This window comes from Apodemus sylvaticus, chromosome 2 (genome assembly GCF_947179515.1).
Source record: "Apodemus sylvaticus chromosome 2, mApoSyl1.1, whole genome shotgun sequence".
Lineage (NCBI taxonomy): Eukaryota > Metazoa > Chordata > Mammalia > Rodentia > Muridae > Apodemus > Apodemus sylvaticus.
Genome location: NC_067473.1, coordinates 352,493 through 369,416, shown reverse-complemented (window position 1 = coordinate 369,416; position 16,924 = coordinate 352,493). Strand labels below are relative to the sequence as shown.

The 16,924-nt window shown below is 41.6% G+C and overlaps 1 protein-coding gene across 1 annotated transcript in view; it reads left to right on the top strand.

The window, feature by feature from the left end:
• Positions 1–16,560, top strand: part of Ube3c (ubiquitin protein ligase E3C) — a 114,470-nt gene extending 97,910 nt beyond the window's left edge. Inside the window, exons 22-23 of the mRNA XM_052172945.1 lie at positions 273–403; positions 14,904–16,560. Coding sequence (XP_052028905.1) covers positions 273–403; positions 14,904–15,074 — 302 coding nt within the window. The 3' untranslated portion in view covers positions 15,075–16,560. The remainder of the gene's footprint in view (positions 1–272; positions 404–14,903) is intronic.
• Positions 16,561–16,924: the final 364 nt, after the last annotated feature.

The following is a 16,924-nucleotide window of genomic DNA, read 5'->3' as shown; positions in this document are numbered from 1 at the left end:
CAGATTATTGGCCAGGCTATTAGGATCACCTTGTGAAAGAGGAAATTGAGAGTAAACAAACTGCTTTGAGAACTATGGCCCAGAATTATCCTCTAACTGGAGAGTTCCACAGCCATTCCCAGGAGACTTCTTCCCCTTAGAGTAAAGCGCCTCAGCCTGTGGAACTTTTTGTCACACAGAATCTACTGGGGTTGGTGTGGCAAAAACCTATCCCAGTTTTCCCCCCTCCCTTGGTTTTATTTTTAATGCATCATATGTTCGTTTTGTCATAGGGGGCTATTCTGCCGATCATCCTGTCATTAAAATCTTTTGGAGAGTTGTAGAAGGTTTCACTGATGAAGAAAAGCGCAAGTTGCTCAAGTTTGTAACAAGTTGCTCTCGCCCCCCTCTCCTGGGTTTCAAGGTATGCATCTTCCATGCCATTTTTTTTTTTAAACCATACAGGTCTGGCCACCATGTGTTTGTTGTCTTTTTGTCCCACTAAGTACCCATAATTGTATTAGGCTTGTGGTATCTGAAGGACTTTCGGCACCAAGTGAAAGGACTTTCAGCAGCAGGATGCGGCATTGGGGTAGGTGTCCAGGCGGGCCCTTGCCTGGGCACCTCTGCCCTCTATACCACACACATACAGACATGGTATAGAATAGAGTTTATTCAGAATAGGGGATGGGAGTTAGTGGGAGAGAGAGAGAGAGAGAGAGAGAGAGAGAGAGAGAATGAGAATAAATAGAGAGAATAGAGAGAGTGGAGGCCGGCCATGACCACGTGGAGGGGGGAGGGAAGAGCCCCAGGGGCAGAGAGGTGAGAGAGTATGGGAAAGCGGAGAGCAAAGAGAGAGAGGAGGGGCAAGTAGCCCCTCTTATAGTGGGCCAGATCTCTGGGGCTGGGCATACCTGGCTATTGCCAGGGAGGTGTGGGGTGGAGCTTAGACAAAACCCCAACAGTATCTAGGGAGCCTGAATTCAGATAGGCTGCCTGAAGTTATAATCATTAGCCTTGTCAGTCCATGGTCATGATTTTCCACTGAATTGAAGAATACATAACCTAAAATGTAGGTGCTGAGATGAGCAGAAGTAGATTTTGGTCATGGCTGTTATTAACATTTGCTTTACATTATCCTAGCCTTATTTGATTACTTCTGAAAATTACCTAGCCTATAGTTTTTAGTAACTAAAGCTATTTGGGTCATTGGGGAAATGGTTCAATTAATTAGTAAATACTTACCATGCAAGCAGGAGGACCTAAAATCCAATACCTAGTACCTACCAGACAAGGTGGTGCATGCCTTTAATCCCAGGACTCTGGTTACCAGGACGCTGATATCCGAGCCTGGTCTACTAGTGAGTTCAAAGCCAGTGAGAGCTAACTAGTGAGACCCTGCTGTCTTCAAAACAAAACAGAATAAACATACTCACTACTCAGTTGAAAAGAGCTGGGCCTATAGTCTCAGCACTAGAGAAGTAGAAACAGAAAAATCCTTGGAGCCTGCTGGCCAGCCAGTCAAGCTGAATTAGTAAGCTTGAAGTTCAGTGAAAGACGCTGTTTCAAAACACGAGTAACAAGACAACAAGATAGCATTTGTAATGTCATCACTCCTACAGTACTTTGAGAATTAAAGACTAGATGTTCCTTGGTAATTAACCTAATTTACACTATGCAGTAGAAATGACACATTCTGCTTTGAAAGAAAGTGGCAAGAGAGAACGTACCCCTTAAAGTTGTCCTTTAATCTCAAATACACTACACACACACACACACACACAATTTACAAATTTAAATCAGGTGGAGAGCAGTTGAGAAAGTCACCCAACCTCTTACTTCCATGTACATACCCATACCTTCCCACACAAATATTTTATACACAAAAATGTTGCTTGAGAGACATTTAATGATATTTCCTATAGTCATTATAAAAATAGGATAAAGTAGCATTTATACTTAATAAATATTATATATACTTTCATATACATACATACATACATACATACATACATACATACATACATACATACATACATACATACATGAGGAACCAGCATAATTACTCAGTGTTTAAGTTACTGCCAAGCCTGGTGTACTGAATTTAATCTCTAGGACACACATGGAGCAAGGAAAGAACCAGCTTCCACAAGTTGTCCTAAGACTTCAACAGGAATGTAGGAGGCATGAACTAATACCAAAGGTTGTCCTCTGCTGCCTCCCACATATATGCTGTGGCAAAACTGGAAAAGACTTTGCCCACTTTAACCTCTTGCCTGGCCATGTTTGCTCTATAGGCCTAAGTCATTTCAGAGGAGATTAGGGATATCTTTCTTTTTCTTGTTAGATATTTACTCTTAATATCCTAGAATAGAGATAGTCCTGTAAGTCACTACAATTCAATGATTGGTAATAGAAGAGTTTTCCTATGGTGTATTTACACTGTCTAACCCACTAATTTAGAGTCTGGCTGTTCGAACTATAGTTCTAACAACACTGGAAAGCTTGTTAGAAATTGATATTCGCAGGCTCTTGGGACCAGATGCTTCATACTGCTGTGTAGAGCTAGGCAGCCATGTTTATAATCAGTTTTTGAGGCTTGGTGAAGTTATGCCACTTGTCCTTTAATGACTCCTGTAGAACTTGTCCTTCAGGCACGGATCCAGTGCACTGTCATGCATGGGCATTGTCTTTTCGGTTTTAGGTGGTATTGCTCTGTAGCTTAGGCTTACCCTTAGACTCACTGTTTAGCCCAGACTGGCCTCAAACTCTTTAGTCCTGCTGCTTTGGTCTCGTGAATACTGGGATTTGCCTGTATTACTTTTCCATGGGTCCTGGACAGTTTTGATAGGTATAAACAGGTTCTTTTGAAAGTGTTCTATGGCATCATCTCAACCAGTGTGCTCATGACAGGAGATGGAATGGGTTATGAGGTTCCAACCTGGAAGAAGGCCAAGAGTCAGCTAGTAGTAATAGAGACTGTGAGCTGCAGAGACTCAAATATTTAAAAGAAGCAAATTACTGCTGGGCGGTGGTGGCACATGCCTTTAATCCCAGCACTTGGAAGGTAGAGGCAAGCGGATTTTTGAGTTCAAGGACAGCCTGGTCTACACAGAGAAACCCTGTCTAGAAAAACCAAATAAATAAATAAATAAATAAATAAATAAATAAATAAATAAATAAATAAGCAAGCAAGCAAATTACTTTAGATTAGATTGATTAGAAGATGTGAGCATGGACATCTTACTGTGAATTCTACCACATGAAATACTTGTTTAGCCAGAGCTGTAAGGGTAGATGTAGGACCAAGGCAGAAAGAAGAGAGTTCATTGGGGGTGCAGAAATGTTCCAAACCTGTGTAATGGGGATAATGGCACAAATGTAGCAATTTGCTAGATTATTGAATCATAAATTTAATGTCTTAAGTCCTTAAGTAAACCAATTACAGTTTACTAGGCTGTCTTTAAAAATAGACAGTGATAGTTTAGTACACCATCTGAGCTAATACTCAAGTAAGGATAGGAAGAAGATCTGTACTACTCCCAGGGGTTCATTTTTCACAAAAATCAACTGTGCATACTGCTGGGTTTGGAGACAGTAAGTAATAAAAAGAGTTCTTTTTTTTTTTTTAAAGATTTATTTTATTTATATGAGTATGCTGTAGCTGTCTTCAAACACACCAAAAGAGGGCATCAGAACCATCAGATCCCATTAAGGATGGTTGTGAGCCACCATGTAGTTGCTGGGAATTGAACTCAGGACCTTCAGAAGAGCAGTCATGCTCTTAACCGCTGAGCCATCTCTCCAGCCCCATAAAACGAGTTCTATTCGTTAAACAAGTAGGGCAGAAATCATGTGAGTAAGGTAAACTCCAACATTCTTGGTTAAATATGTTGTCCAGGAGTAGAGAGTAAGCTGGAGAGGTAGAATGGCAGTTAAGAGCACTGGCCACTCATGGTACCCCAGAACACGACAAATCATAGCTGTCTATATAACTCCACCTTCAGAAGATCTTCTAGCCTCTGCAGGCACCAAGCAATGCAGTTCACAGACATAATGCAGGCAAGACACTCACATACCTACAATTAAAATAAATCTTTTAAAATATCAAGATGGAAGCTAGCATGATCTACAGAATTAGTTCTAGGACAGTTTAGGTCCTAGAAATCCTGTCAAAACCAGCTGCAAGGAAGTTGTCAAGAATCATGAAATAGAAAGTATAAAAACAAGATAAACATGAACTGCCCAAAAAGAATGTACCAAGGTTCACCTAGGAAAAGGAAAACTATATAGTAATGCATGCCTATAATCCAGCACTTCATGAAGCTAAGGCAGGAGAACCAGTTGGTAGTTCCAGAGCAAGACCCTGTCTTCCAAGAAAGTCAAGAGTTCCATAATAGTTTTTACAGTTGTTGTGTCAGACTTCAGAGTTAGAAAAGCATCTTGACCTTCTGGCTTCTCAGAGGTGGCTATGAGTGCTCCAGAGCATACAGATGGGGTGGTCAGAAGGGGCGTAGTTCTGGTGGACTGCAAATAGCATGAAACTCACAAAAACAAACATCTCTATGTCCAGCTGTTGAGGAAGAGCAGCATCTGCTAAAAGCTTATTAGAGCTAGTATGTTTAATTTATGGAATTGTTACAGACAAAAATCATTAAGTGCTACAGAAAATTTTAACTTATCTGGCCACACAGTAAACTGATGATATTTTTTTTCTTTCTGAACTAACGGAAATTTCGATTGTGTTGTACTTAATTATGTATAAAATGGTGCCCTTGCCTAAGATTTCAAAAAAAACTTTTATTTATTCCTTATGAGAGATTCATAGTGGCACAGTAAGCTATAATTACAAATAAAAAGAGAATGCTTTGTTCTTGTTATATTTGTTTTGAGAAAGGATTTCAGCCAGCTTTTGTTATCACTGAAGCAGAACTTCAAGTTGTCTGGACTGGCCTGATATTCACAGCATTCCTCCTGCTTCAGCCTCCTAAGTGCTATAATGTGCAAGTGTGTAACCCCACACTCAGGCCCAATTAGAGTTTGAATATTATAGCTACACATAGTTCTTTAAGTTTCTTTTTAACAGGGCAAATAAGTAACTAGGTCTTTTGTTTATTTGTTTGAAACAGGGTCTCTATTATGTAAGTCAGCCTCCCTTTGTTTGGACTAAAGGCATGTCCTGCTATGCCAGGCACATCTAGGTTTTTATATGGCCCTTGCCAAATTGTTTTCTTACTCAGTGAGGAAAACACAAGATAGTAGCTGAATGTGTCATGCCTTGTGTGAAGTTTCTGCAGAGTGAGTCCACTGTTACAATGGAAATACTGTTTAAATATTGTTCTCTGTTCTGGTGTAATGGCTGTAAAATGACTACTATTTCTTACATTGTTGGATTTGCTTTTCTTTCTAACAAAATCTATGGTTTCAACAGAGTAAATGGGAAACAGTGGCTAGGTAGAAGAAAACATACATTCTCTCCCATTTGGGCCACTGTTATGGTTTGTTTTATTCATAAGCTGCTGCTTTTATTCACCATTTTCTTGAACTGGAGACACAGCTTACATGTAAAGCACTTGCTTAGCCTGTGCAAACCCTGACTTAAATCCCAAGTACCACCTCCAAAAAAGTCAGAACCATTTTTTTCATGTTTTAAATATTCTTTTAATTGGGAGGAGGGATGGTGTCTTAGTCAGGGTTACTATTGCCGTGATAAAACACCATAACCAAAAGCAACTTGCAGAGGAGAGAGTCTCTTTGACTTACAGTTTCACATCACTGTTCATCATGAAAAGAAGTCAGGACTAGAACTCAAGCTGGCAGGAACCTGAAAGCAGGAGCTGATGCAGAGACTGTGGTGGAGGGCTGCTTGCCGCCTTGCTCCCATGGCTTTCTCAGCCTGCTTTCTTACAGAACCAAGAATCATTAACCATCAGTTGGTCTCACAATGCACTATTAGGCCCTCCTTCATTAATCACCAATCAAGAAAAAGCCCTACATCAGTGGATCTCAACATCCTAATGCTGTGACCCTTCAGTACATTTTCTCATGTTGTAGTGACTCCCATGCCATAAATCCTTATTGCTACTTTATAATTACAATTTTGATACTGCTATGAATTGTACTGTAAATATCTATGTTTTCCGATGGTCTTAGGGTGACCCCTATGAAAGGGTTGTTTGCCTGCTGCCCTATAGGCTTGCCTATAGCCTGATCTTATGGAGATTTTTTTCCCAATTGAGGCTCCTTCCTCTCTAATGGTATCTTCTCTAGTCACAGCACCTGAAGCTCTAAAAACTCAGTGGTCAGGCCAGATGTGCAGGTACCATTTTGCTCTTCTGAGCCTCATCTTGCTGATGCTTGCAATGAGGGGTGAACTAGGCAGACATTCAGGCTGGGAGAATAAGCCAGTTCGGAGCACTTTGCTTTGTTGTTATGTATTGGAAAGGGATACAGTCACATCTCAGGTATAAGATGGTACCTGGGAAGTAGAGGCAAGAGGATCAGGAGTTAAGTCATCCTTTATTAAGTACTGAGTTCAAGGTCAGCCAAAAAAGTCACAAACAAAAAAGTAGTTTCTTTACAGCCTCATTTATGCAGTGTTAAAACTGCGTATGTGCCTATCAGCAGTTTGTGTGCTCCCATGCAGTAGGGTGGGAAGAAACACTGTTTTACTTGGGCACAGTCATAGGACATGGTAGCAGAGAAAAAGAGGAAGGCATATAATAATAGCTGTGATGTGCTGATACAAAATGAGAGAAGAAAACTTATTTTCTTCTTTGCATTAAATGTCAGTGGACATATCTAAGGGCATCTGTGTATCTGCAACACAGAAATGAAAGGTTCAGTATTGTACATGAGACATAACCATGAAGCTGGAAAGATGACTTGACAGAGGACATGGGGTCAGTTCCCAGCCCTCACATGGCAGAGTGGTTTTACCAGCTTGCAATCCCACCAGCAATGGAGAAGTGTTCCTCTTTCTCCACATCCTCTCCAGCATCTGCTGTCACCTGAGTTTTTCATCTTAGCCATTCTGACTGGTGTGAGGTAGAATCTCAGGGGTTTTTTGATTTGCATTTCCCTGATAGCTAAGGATGCTGAACATTTCTTTATGTGCTTCAGAGCCATTCGAGTTTCCTCAGTTGAAAATTTCCTGTTTAGCCCTGTACCCCATTTTGTGTGTGTGTGTGTGTGTGTGTGTGTGTGTGTGTGTGTGTGTGTGTTGAGACAGAGTTTCTCTCTGTGTAGTCCTGGAACTCTGTAGTCCAGGCTGGCCTCGAAACCAAAAATCCTCCTGCCTCTGCCTCTGCCTCCCAAGTGCTGGGATTAAAGGTGTGCACCACCGCCTGGCTTGTACCCCATTTTTTAATAGGGTTATTTGACACTCTAGAGTCTAATTTCTTTGACTCTTCTGAGTTCTATGTATACATTGGATATTAGCCCTCTATCGGATGTTTGATTGGTAAAAGTCTTTTCCCAATCTGTTGGTTGCCATTTTGTCCTATTGACAGTGTCCTTTGCCTTTTTTTTTTTCCCAGTTTTATGAGGTCCCATTTGTCAATTCTTGTCCTTAGAGAATAAGCCATTGGTGTTCTATTCAGGAAATTTTCCCCTGTGCCCATGTGTTCAAGGTTCTTCCCCACTTTCTCCTCTATAAGCTTCAGTGTATCTGGTTTTATGTGGAGGTCCTTGATCCACTTGGACTTGAGCTTTGTACAAGGAGATAAGAATGGTTCTATTTGCATTTTTCTGCATGCTGACTTCCAGTTGATTCAGCACCATTTGTTAAAATTGCTGTCTTTTTTCCACTGGATGTTTTTAGCTCCTTTGTCAAATATCAAGTGACCATAGGTGTGTGGGCTCATATCTGGGTCTTCAATTCTATTCCATTGATCTTCCTGCCTGTCTCCGTGCCAATAACCATAGTTTTTATCACTATTGCTCTGTAGTAGAGCTTGAGGACGGGGATGGTGATTCCCCCAGTAGGTCTTTTGTTTTGGAGAATAGTTTTCGATATCCTGGATTTTTTGTTATTCCAAATAAATTTGCAGATTGTTCTTTCAAGCTCTATGAAGAATTGATTTGGAATTTTGATGGGGATTGCATTGAATCTGTAGATTGCTTTTGACAAGCTGACCATTTTTACTATATTAATCCTTCAAATCCATGAGCATGGGAGATCCTTCCATCTTCTGAGATCTTTGATTTCTTTCTTCAGAGGCTTGAAGTTCTTGTCATACAGATCTTTCACTTGCTTGGTTAGAGTTACACCAAGGTATATAATATTATTTGTGACTATTGTGAAGGGTGTCGTTTCCCTAATTTCTTTCTCAGCCTGTTTATAATTTGAGTAGAGGAAGGCTACTGATTTGTTTTAGTTAATTTTATATCCAGCCACTTTGCTGAAGTTGTTTATCAGCTGTAGGAGTTAGTTCTCTGGTGGAATTTTTGGGGTTACTTAAGTATACGATCATATCATCTGCACATAGTGATACTTTTACTTCTTCCCTTCCAATTTGACTTCCTTTTGTTGTCTAATTGCTCTGCTAGGACTTCAAGTACTAGGTGGGCAGCCTTGTCTGGTCCCTGATTTTAGTGGGATTGCTTCAAGTCTATCTCCATGTAGTTTGATGTTAGCTACTGGTTTACAGTATGTTGCTCTCATTATGTTTAGGTATGGGCCTTGAATTCGTGATCTCTCCAACACACTTAGCTTGAAAGGATGCTCTGAATTTTGTCAAAAGCTTTTTCAGCATCTAATGAAATGACCATGTGCTTTTTTCTTTGAGTTTGTTTATGCAGTGGATTACATTGATGAATTTCTGTATATTAAACCATCCCTGTATACCTGGGATGAAGCCTACTTGATCATGGCAGATTATTGTTTTGATGTGTTCTTGGATTTAGTTGGCCAGAATTTTGTTGAGAGTTTTTGCATCAGTGTTCATAAGGGAAATTAGTCTGAAGTTCTCTTTTCTTGTTTGGTCTTAGTTTGGTTTAGGTATAAGCGTTATTGTGGCTTCATAGAATGAGTTGGATAGTGTTCCTTGAGTTTCTATTTTGTGGAATAGTTTGAGGAGTGTTGGTATTAGCTCTTCTTTGAAGGCCTGATAAAATTCCCTACTTTCCTGGGCTTTGTTTTGTTGGGAGACTATTAACAACTGCTTCTATTTCCTCAGGACTTACAGGACTATTTAGATGGTTTATCTGATCCTCTTTTAACGTTGGCCCCAGTATGTATTTAGAAATTGTCCATTTCGTCCAGATTTTCCAATTTTGTTGAGTTTACGCTCTTGTAGTAGGATCTGGTTAATTTTTGAATTTCCAGTTTCTGTTATGTCTCCCTTTTCATTTCTGATTTTATTAATTTGGGGAGTGCCTCTGAGCCCTCTGGTTAGTCTGGCTAAGGGTTTATCTATCTTGTTGATTTTCTCAAAGAACCAGTTCCTGGTTTTGTTGATTCTTTGCATGGTTCTTTTTGTTTCTATTTGGTTGATTTCAGCCCTGAGTTTGATTATTTCCTGCAGTCTACTCCTCTTGGGTATATTTGCTTCTTTTTCTCCTAGAGCTTTCAGGTATGCTGTCAAACTACTAATGTAAGCTCTCTCCATTTTCTTTTTGGAGGCACTTAGAGCTATCAGTTTTCCTCTTAGCACTGCTTTTATTATGTCCCATAATGGTATGATATGTCCTCATTTTCATTAAATTCTAAAAAGTCTTTAATTTCTTTCTTTATTTTTTCCTTGACCAAGCTATCATTGAGTAGAGCACTCTTCAGTGTCCATGTGTATGTGTGTTTTCTGTTGTTTTTGTTTGAACTCAAGACCAGCCTTAGGCCATGATGATCTGATAGGGTGCATGGAATTATTTCAGTATTCCTGTAGCTGTTGAGGCCTGTTTTGTGACCAGTTATGGTCAATTTTGGAGAAGGTACCATGAGGTGCTGAGAAGAAGGTATATTCTTTTGCTTGAGGATGGAATGTTCCATAATTATCTTTTAGATCCATTTGCTCCATAACTTTAGTTAGTTTCACTGTGTCTCTGCTTAGTGTCTGTTTCCATGATTTGTCCATTGTTGAGAGTGGGGTGTTGAAGTCTCCTACTATAATTGTGTGGGGTACAATGTGTGCTTTGAGCTTTAGTAAAGTTTCTTTTATGAATGTGGGTGCCCTTGCATTTGGAGCATAGATGTTCAGAATTGAGAGTTCATCTTGGTAGATTTTTTCCTTTGATAAGTGTCTTAGTCAGGGTTTCTATTCCTGCACAAACATCATGACCAAGAAACAAGTTGGGGAGGAAAGTGTTTATTGAGCTTACACTTCCACGTTGCAGTTCATCACTAAAGGAAATCAGGACTGGAACTCAAGCAGGTCAGGAAGCAGGAGCTGATGCAGAGGCCATGGAGGGATGTTTCTTACTGGCTTGCTTCCCCTGGATTGCTCAGCCTGCTTTCTTATAGAACCTAAGAACACCAGCCCAGAGATGGTACCACACACAAGGGGCCCTCCCCACTCGATCACCAATGGAGAAAATGCCCCACAGCTGGATCTCATGGAGGCACTTCCCCAACTGAAGCTCCCCTCGCTGTGATAACTCCAGCCTGTGTCAAGTTGACACACAAAACCAGCCAGTACAGTTGACCCCTTGTCAACTTGACACACAAACACATCACTATTAAGCCTCAACCCTTATTTCTTATTCATCCCTAAGATCTTAATTACTTTAAAAGTCCCACAGTCTTTACACATTAAAAGTTCAATCACTTCAAAATGTCCAATATCTTTAAAATTCAAAGTCTTTTAAAAATTCAAAGTCTCTCAACTATGGGTTCCACTAAAATACTTTCTTCCTTCAAACTCCAATGGTTCAATGTCTGGGATCCAACTCACAATCTTCCGGGCTCTTCCAGGGGTCACTTCTCCAGCTCAGCCCTTTGTAGCACACAGCTTTTCTTCTAGGCTCCAGCTGCCTGTACTCCACTGCTGCTGCTGTTCTTGGTGGTCATCTCATGGCACTGGCATCTCCAAAACACTGCTGACTTCTACTGTAATTAGGCTTCACTAATAGCCTCTCATAGGCTCTCTTCATGGTGACAAGCCTCTGTTTCTATACATGACCCCTTCAAGTCCTGGGCCATCAATTGCAACTGAGGCTGCACCTTCACCAATGGCCTTCGGTGGCCTCTCACTGTGCCAAGAGCCTCAGCTGCTCTTCATGACCCCTTCATGCCTTCAAAACCAGTACCACCTGGGTGACTCTTACACAGTACCAAGTCCAGCCACAGCACAAAATACAACTGTGGCTATCTCTGGAACCCACTCTCTGTGCTCTCAGAAAACACTTCCAAGAAGAATCACTGCTAATTTCTTAGCTCCAGCTAACCAGCATCAATAGTCCCAGTAACACAAAGGTTTGCTTTAGTTGTTCTGGTATCTTGTTACTCACAGCTGATTCTTCAGCCCCAGCTAACCAAAGCACAGAATCTTCACAATCAAAACATGGCCACTGTTAGAGTCTTTAATCCTCCCTCTGAAATTTCACAAGCCAGGCCTCCATCCTTTGCACGGTTCTTAAAATTGTCTTCCAAGCTCCTACAGAACTTTCCACCAAGCTCTTAATATTCTAATGGCTTTTCTAGGTCAGAGTTCCAAAGTCCTTCCACAGTCTCCCCAAAACATGGTCAAGTTGTCACAGGAATACCCCACTACGCTGGTACCAATTTATCTCAGTCAGGGTTTCTATTCCTGCACAAACATGACCAAGAAGCAAGTTGGGGAGGAAAGGGTTTATTGAGCTTACACTTCCACGTTGCAGTTCATCACTAAAGGAAGTCAGGACTGGACAGGTCTTCCTTTATATTTTACTTGACCTTTTCCTCTTAAGTGCTTTTAATATTCTTTCATAAAAGTAATTTTTATTCACCTCATGTAATTGTCTCTGAGACCTACAGCTGAATATGCTCACTCTTCCTAGTTCATTTTGAACTCTGGCCAGCTGGTTCAACACAGCTGTTCTGATCAAACTCTCCAAGACAGCTAATTCAATCTAGCTTCTCTCAGCTCTCACTGAATTGCTCTGTTTGGCCTCAAACTAACTCTGGCAATTTGTTCTACTTTTCTGGCTCCTTATTCTGATTTTAGCTTCCTTTGTTGACCTGCACTAAACTGCATGAACTCACTAATGAACTAAACTCCACTGCACTGCAACCTCACTCACTGCACTTACTAACTGAGCTGAATTCAACTGATTGAACAGAAGTGACTGAACTGACTTCCGCTCAACTCAGCTGCCTCTCCTTACACTTTCTCTTTTGCTGTTTGCATGAGAGTTAAGTGTATCTGGTTTATCATTTTGTCTGTTCCTCAATTAGATAACTTTGTTTGGAATTAAAGGTGTGTGTTAAGGGCATGTCTATATTCCAGACAGAGTAGCCACGTCATTGGATTAAAATTCCTCTACACCCTAGAGCTGTCCCTTTTATTGACTATCAACTCTGAAGGGGCAATATACTGTTCATTAATACCTGGAAGCTATTCACTCTTCATTCAGCCTTCATTCATCACACAAGCTCAGACTATGTTGCCAGCTTAAAACAAAATAAAATATCAGTGGGGCTGGTGAGATAGCTTAGTACCTGCCTCCAAGACTGATGACCTGATTTGATTCCTAGGTCCCCCATAGCTGAAAGTAACTCCTACAAGTTGTCTCTTGACCTCCTCCATAGGTGCTCATGGTGTGTGTGCATGCACACATACATTACATTTAATGTAATTTGATTTTTTTTATTTGTTTTTTCCAGACAAGGTTTCTTTATATAGCCTTGGCTAACCTGGAACTCATCTTATAGACCAGGATGGCCTTGAATTCACAGAACTCCTCTGCAACTACCCCCGGAATAGTGGAATTAAAGGCCTGTGTCACCACTTCCTGGCTCAATTTAAAATTTTTTTAGTAACTTGAAATCATGCTGGCTATATGGTTGATCCACCAGTGAATAGGTCTCTCGAGTTAGTTGCTTTTTATATAGAGATTGTGCTTTGCTTCCATTTCTGTCATGTTTTTTATATGTGTTGTTGACACATCTACATGACTTAGAAATTCAGTATTCATACTGAAGTTCATTTGAAGTGTCCAACCAACCCTTGCTGTCCTCCCTCCCTCTCTCTCTCTCTCTCTCTCTCTCTCTCTCTCTCTCTCTCTTTCTCTCTCTCTCTCTTGAATGTTGTCTCTCCTTTTCCCTCTCCCTCCATCTCTCTCCCCCTCCCTCTTACCCTTACCCTTCCCCCTTCCCTCCCCCTACCTCTCTTTTGAGATTAGGATCTTACTCTGTAATAAGGTCTGGTCTCAAACTCTCAATTCAGTCGTAGTCCTGTCTCCACTTCTGGAGACTTTGATAAGAGGTAGGTATCAGAGGCTGGAGAGATAACTCACTATTAAGAGCAATAGCTGTTTTTACAGAATACCCATGTCGTGCCTCACAACTGGCTATGACTACAATTCCAGGGATCTGATGTTCCTTTTTGACCTCCTTAGGCCCCAGACACATATGACATACACATAAAACAAAATAAATAACTTTTTTTTCTTTTTTAGGGGAGTGGGGTAGCTATGGATGGTAGCATACACCTTTAATCCCAGAAAGGCAGATCTGTAAGTTTGAGACTGAAAATCTGTAAGTTTTATGCTAGCCTGGTCTACCAAAAGAGTTCTAAAACAGCCAGGGTAGAGAAACCCTGTCTTGAAAATCCAAAGGGGGGGGTGGAAGGGGGAGCAGCAGCACATGCAGCTTGTCCTCTCCATTTTGCTGTGAGCACATTGAGCAATTCATCATTTTGCTATAACTTGGAGCTTGTGCCCTCTATATAATTAAAAATAAATAGGGCTTGAGATATGACTCAGAGGTTAAGAGCAGAGAACCCTGGTTTAATTTCCAGCACCCACATGGCAGTTCAGAACTGTCTGTAACTCCACTTCCAGAGGATCCGACACCTCCACACAGACATAAATGGAAGCAAAACACCAATTCAAAAGTGTGTCTGAGCTGGGCAGTGGTGGTGCACACCTTTAGTCCCAGCATTGGGAGGCAGAGGCCGGCGGATTTCTGAGTTCGAGGCCAGCCTGGTCTACGGAGTGAGTTCCAGGATAGCCAGGGCTATACAGAAAAACCCTGTCTCAAAAAACCAAAAAAAGTGTGTGTGGTGTGTGTTTGTGTGTGGGGATGGGTGGGGGTGGGGGTGGCTGGGCACAGCTGGGGAGGTAGCTCACCAGGTAAAAGCAACAGACCTCACAACCTGAGTTCAGCACCCTGGCACATGTGGTAAAAGTAAAGAACTGACTCCCAAGTAGTTGTCTGCTTGTTCTGTGACATGTATGTATCCACACACAAATAAAATATAATGTTCAAAGATATTTAAAACCATAATGAAGTTGGGCAGTGTTGGTGCTTGCCTTTAACCCCAGAATGCGAGAGGCAGGTAGATCTTGGAGTTTAAGGTCAGCAGCTTTACAGATGGAAATCCTGGACAGCCAGGGCTATACAGAGAAGTCCTGTCTCAAAAACCAAAAATACACACACACACACACACACACACACACACACACAGCAACAGAAAAAGGCAAGGGGTCTGGAGAGGTGGCCTAGGGCTCTTGTAGAGGACCCAAGTTCAGTTCCCAACACTCATGTCCAGTAGCTTACAACCACTTGTAACTCAGCTCAAGGGGTATCCAAACACCTCTGGCTACTGAGCGATGTCCTCACATGCACACACACACATACTAGTGCATATACATAATTTAAGATAAAAACTTTTACAAGAAAAAATATTTTTGAGAAAAGCAGCTTCCAGAGTAACTGGCAAGCAAGCTCTGGTGGGCTCCAGGCTATGCCAGAACCCTCTAACCACATCCTGTGCCCTGTCTTCTAGGAGCTATACCCTGCGTTTTGCATTCACAATGGAGGCTCTGATCTTGAGCGGCTACCTACAGCCAGCACCTGCATGAACCTGCTGAAGCTCCCAGAGTTTTATGATGAAGCCCTGCTGCGAAGCAAGCTGCTGTATGCCATTGAGTGTGCTGCTGGCTTTGAGCTGAGCTGAATTGAGCCCAGAGAACTTGATCTGACCCAAAGGCAGCCAGCACCTACCAGACCCTAGAGAGCACTCAGGCAGGACCCTTGGCTCTCCTCAGGCCTTCTGTCTAGCACCCCTCCCTTTCTGATTTTTTTTTTTAGATGATTTTATTGTGACACAGTCACATACATAGATGGACATTGCTTTTCACATAACCTAGCTATTGTTATGTGCTATGTGGCTGGTTTAGTAATTTTGCCAAGAAGAGCACAGGTTTTAGAATAGAGGCAACTCAGTGAAATTAACCAAAGATGAAGCTTTGGCCTTGCTGACCCAGTTTATTTCCCTTCCTGGGTAAGGCACCAGTATCTGCAAACAGAAATCTGGGGCTGATACACAGAGCCCCAAGCCACTGCTTCTCATGTGGTTGATTGTTTACAAGCCTAATTGTAAAAACTGAAGGCATTTTTCCTGCTGCCTTTTCCCAAAGTGGTTAGGTTTGGAAAATGGATAACGCTAGTATTATTTTATTTGTGCTTTTTAAGCCATGTCCCCCAGGTGGGAATCGCATGCTTGTCTTCAGACTCCTACTGACCTGCATCATGAGGTTTGGACATGGCTGTGTGGGTGTGAGGTGACTGCTGCCCTCATTTCTCTTTGCCCGTCTCTGCTTTATGCCTGGAAAGCTTTCCAGGAGGCGGAGGAGTTGGGTCCCTACACTTCCTGAGGTACTGTGTCACCTGCAGTGAGTTGGCAACTGGGGGATGTGGGCACTGCAGCTTTTATTAAAGTCATTTGAACCAAAGTGGTGGGCTGCGTCTCTCCATGATCCACGTGCCCTCCTGGCCTGGCAGTACTGCCCATCATCTTGCGCATCTTGGGGGGACTTATCCAGGCCTCAGCACCTCTGCTTTCTGCCACTGTTTTGATAAGAAGACAGCATCCCTGGCATCTGTCAGGGAAGAGCATCAGGCCAGGTGATTCTCACTTAGGCACTTTATCAGGGTCCAACTTGTTGCCAGTTGACGTCAGCCTCTGCAAAGGAAGCAGGGCAAGGATCATCTTGGAGCTGGGGAGGACTCCAGACTCTGCTTCTCATCCAAGTCCAGCATCTTTGTGCCTGAAGGCTCTTTGTGCTGTTGGGGTTAGGTGACCAGAATTAGCAATATACTTTTAAATGTGGTAAAACTGAATGACACTTTTAAGACAATGACAATTATCAGACAAAAATGTATAATTTCTTAATTTGAATAATAAAGTATTTAAATGCTATTTGTAGTCTTGATACATAGGAAGAAATAGCATTTATCCTTGATTTTGTTTTTTGTTTGGGGATGTTTATATTGAATGTCCTACATCTTTTATTAATTTGTGTATTAGTATTTTAGAATTGAAGTATCTAAGACTGGAGATAAATTGGCAGTTTGTGTTTTTTTCTGTTGGCTCTTCTGCGCTTATTTATTTGTACATCCTAATGGGTGAATATTTACATTAAATCTTTTCCCCAAGATTGTGTTGGCGTTTTTCCCCAGGTCAGTTGTGTTCTGCTGTAGTAGACTTACTTTTCCAGGTCACATATCTGCAATGTAGAAAGCCACACAGCCTGTAGTTCCTTGAATTCAGCCATTTGGGATCAGTATCATTCCTGGAGTACCCTCCAGGAGTAAGGTGCTCAGGTGCTAACTTTCAATGGGTCATATATTAAATTCCTGAGAAAAAAATAAATCTTCTAAAGGAAGATTCTCATTTCCTCATTGTTCCAGATGCCTTGTGTTTGGTCCTATTTTGCTTATTTTGGGTGACTTTTTTTTCTGAGACTTTGGGCTGGTGGTGGTTATCACAGGTGTTTCTCATGGGCTGTTACATGCTTAGAGAGC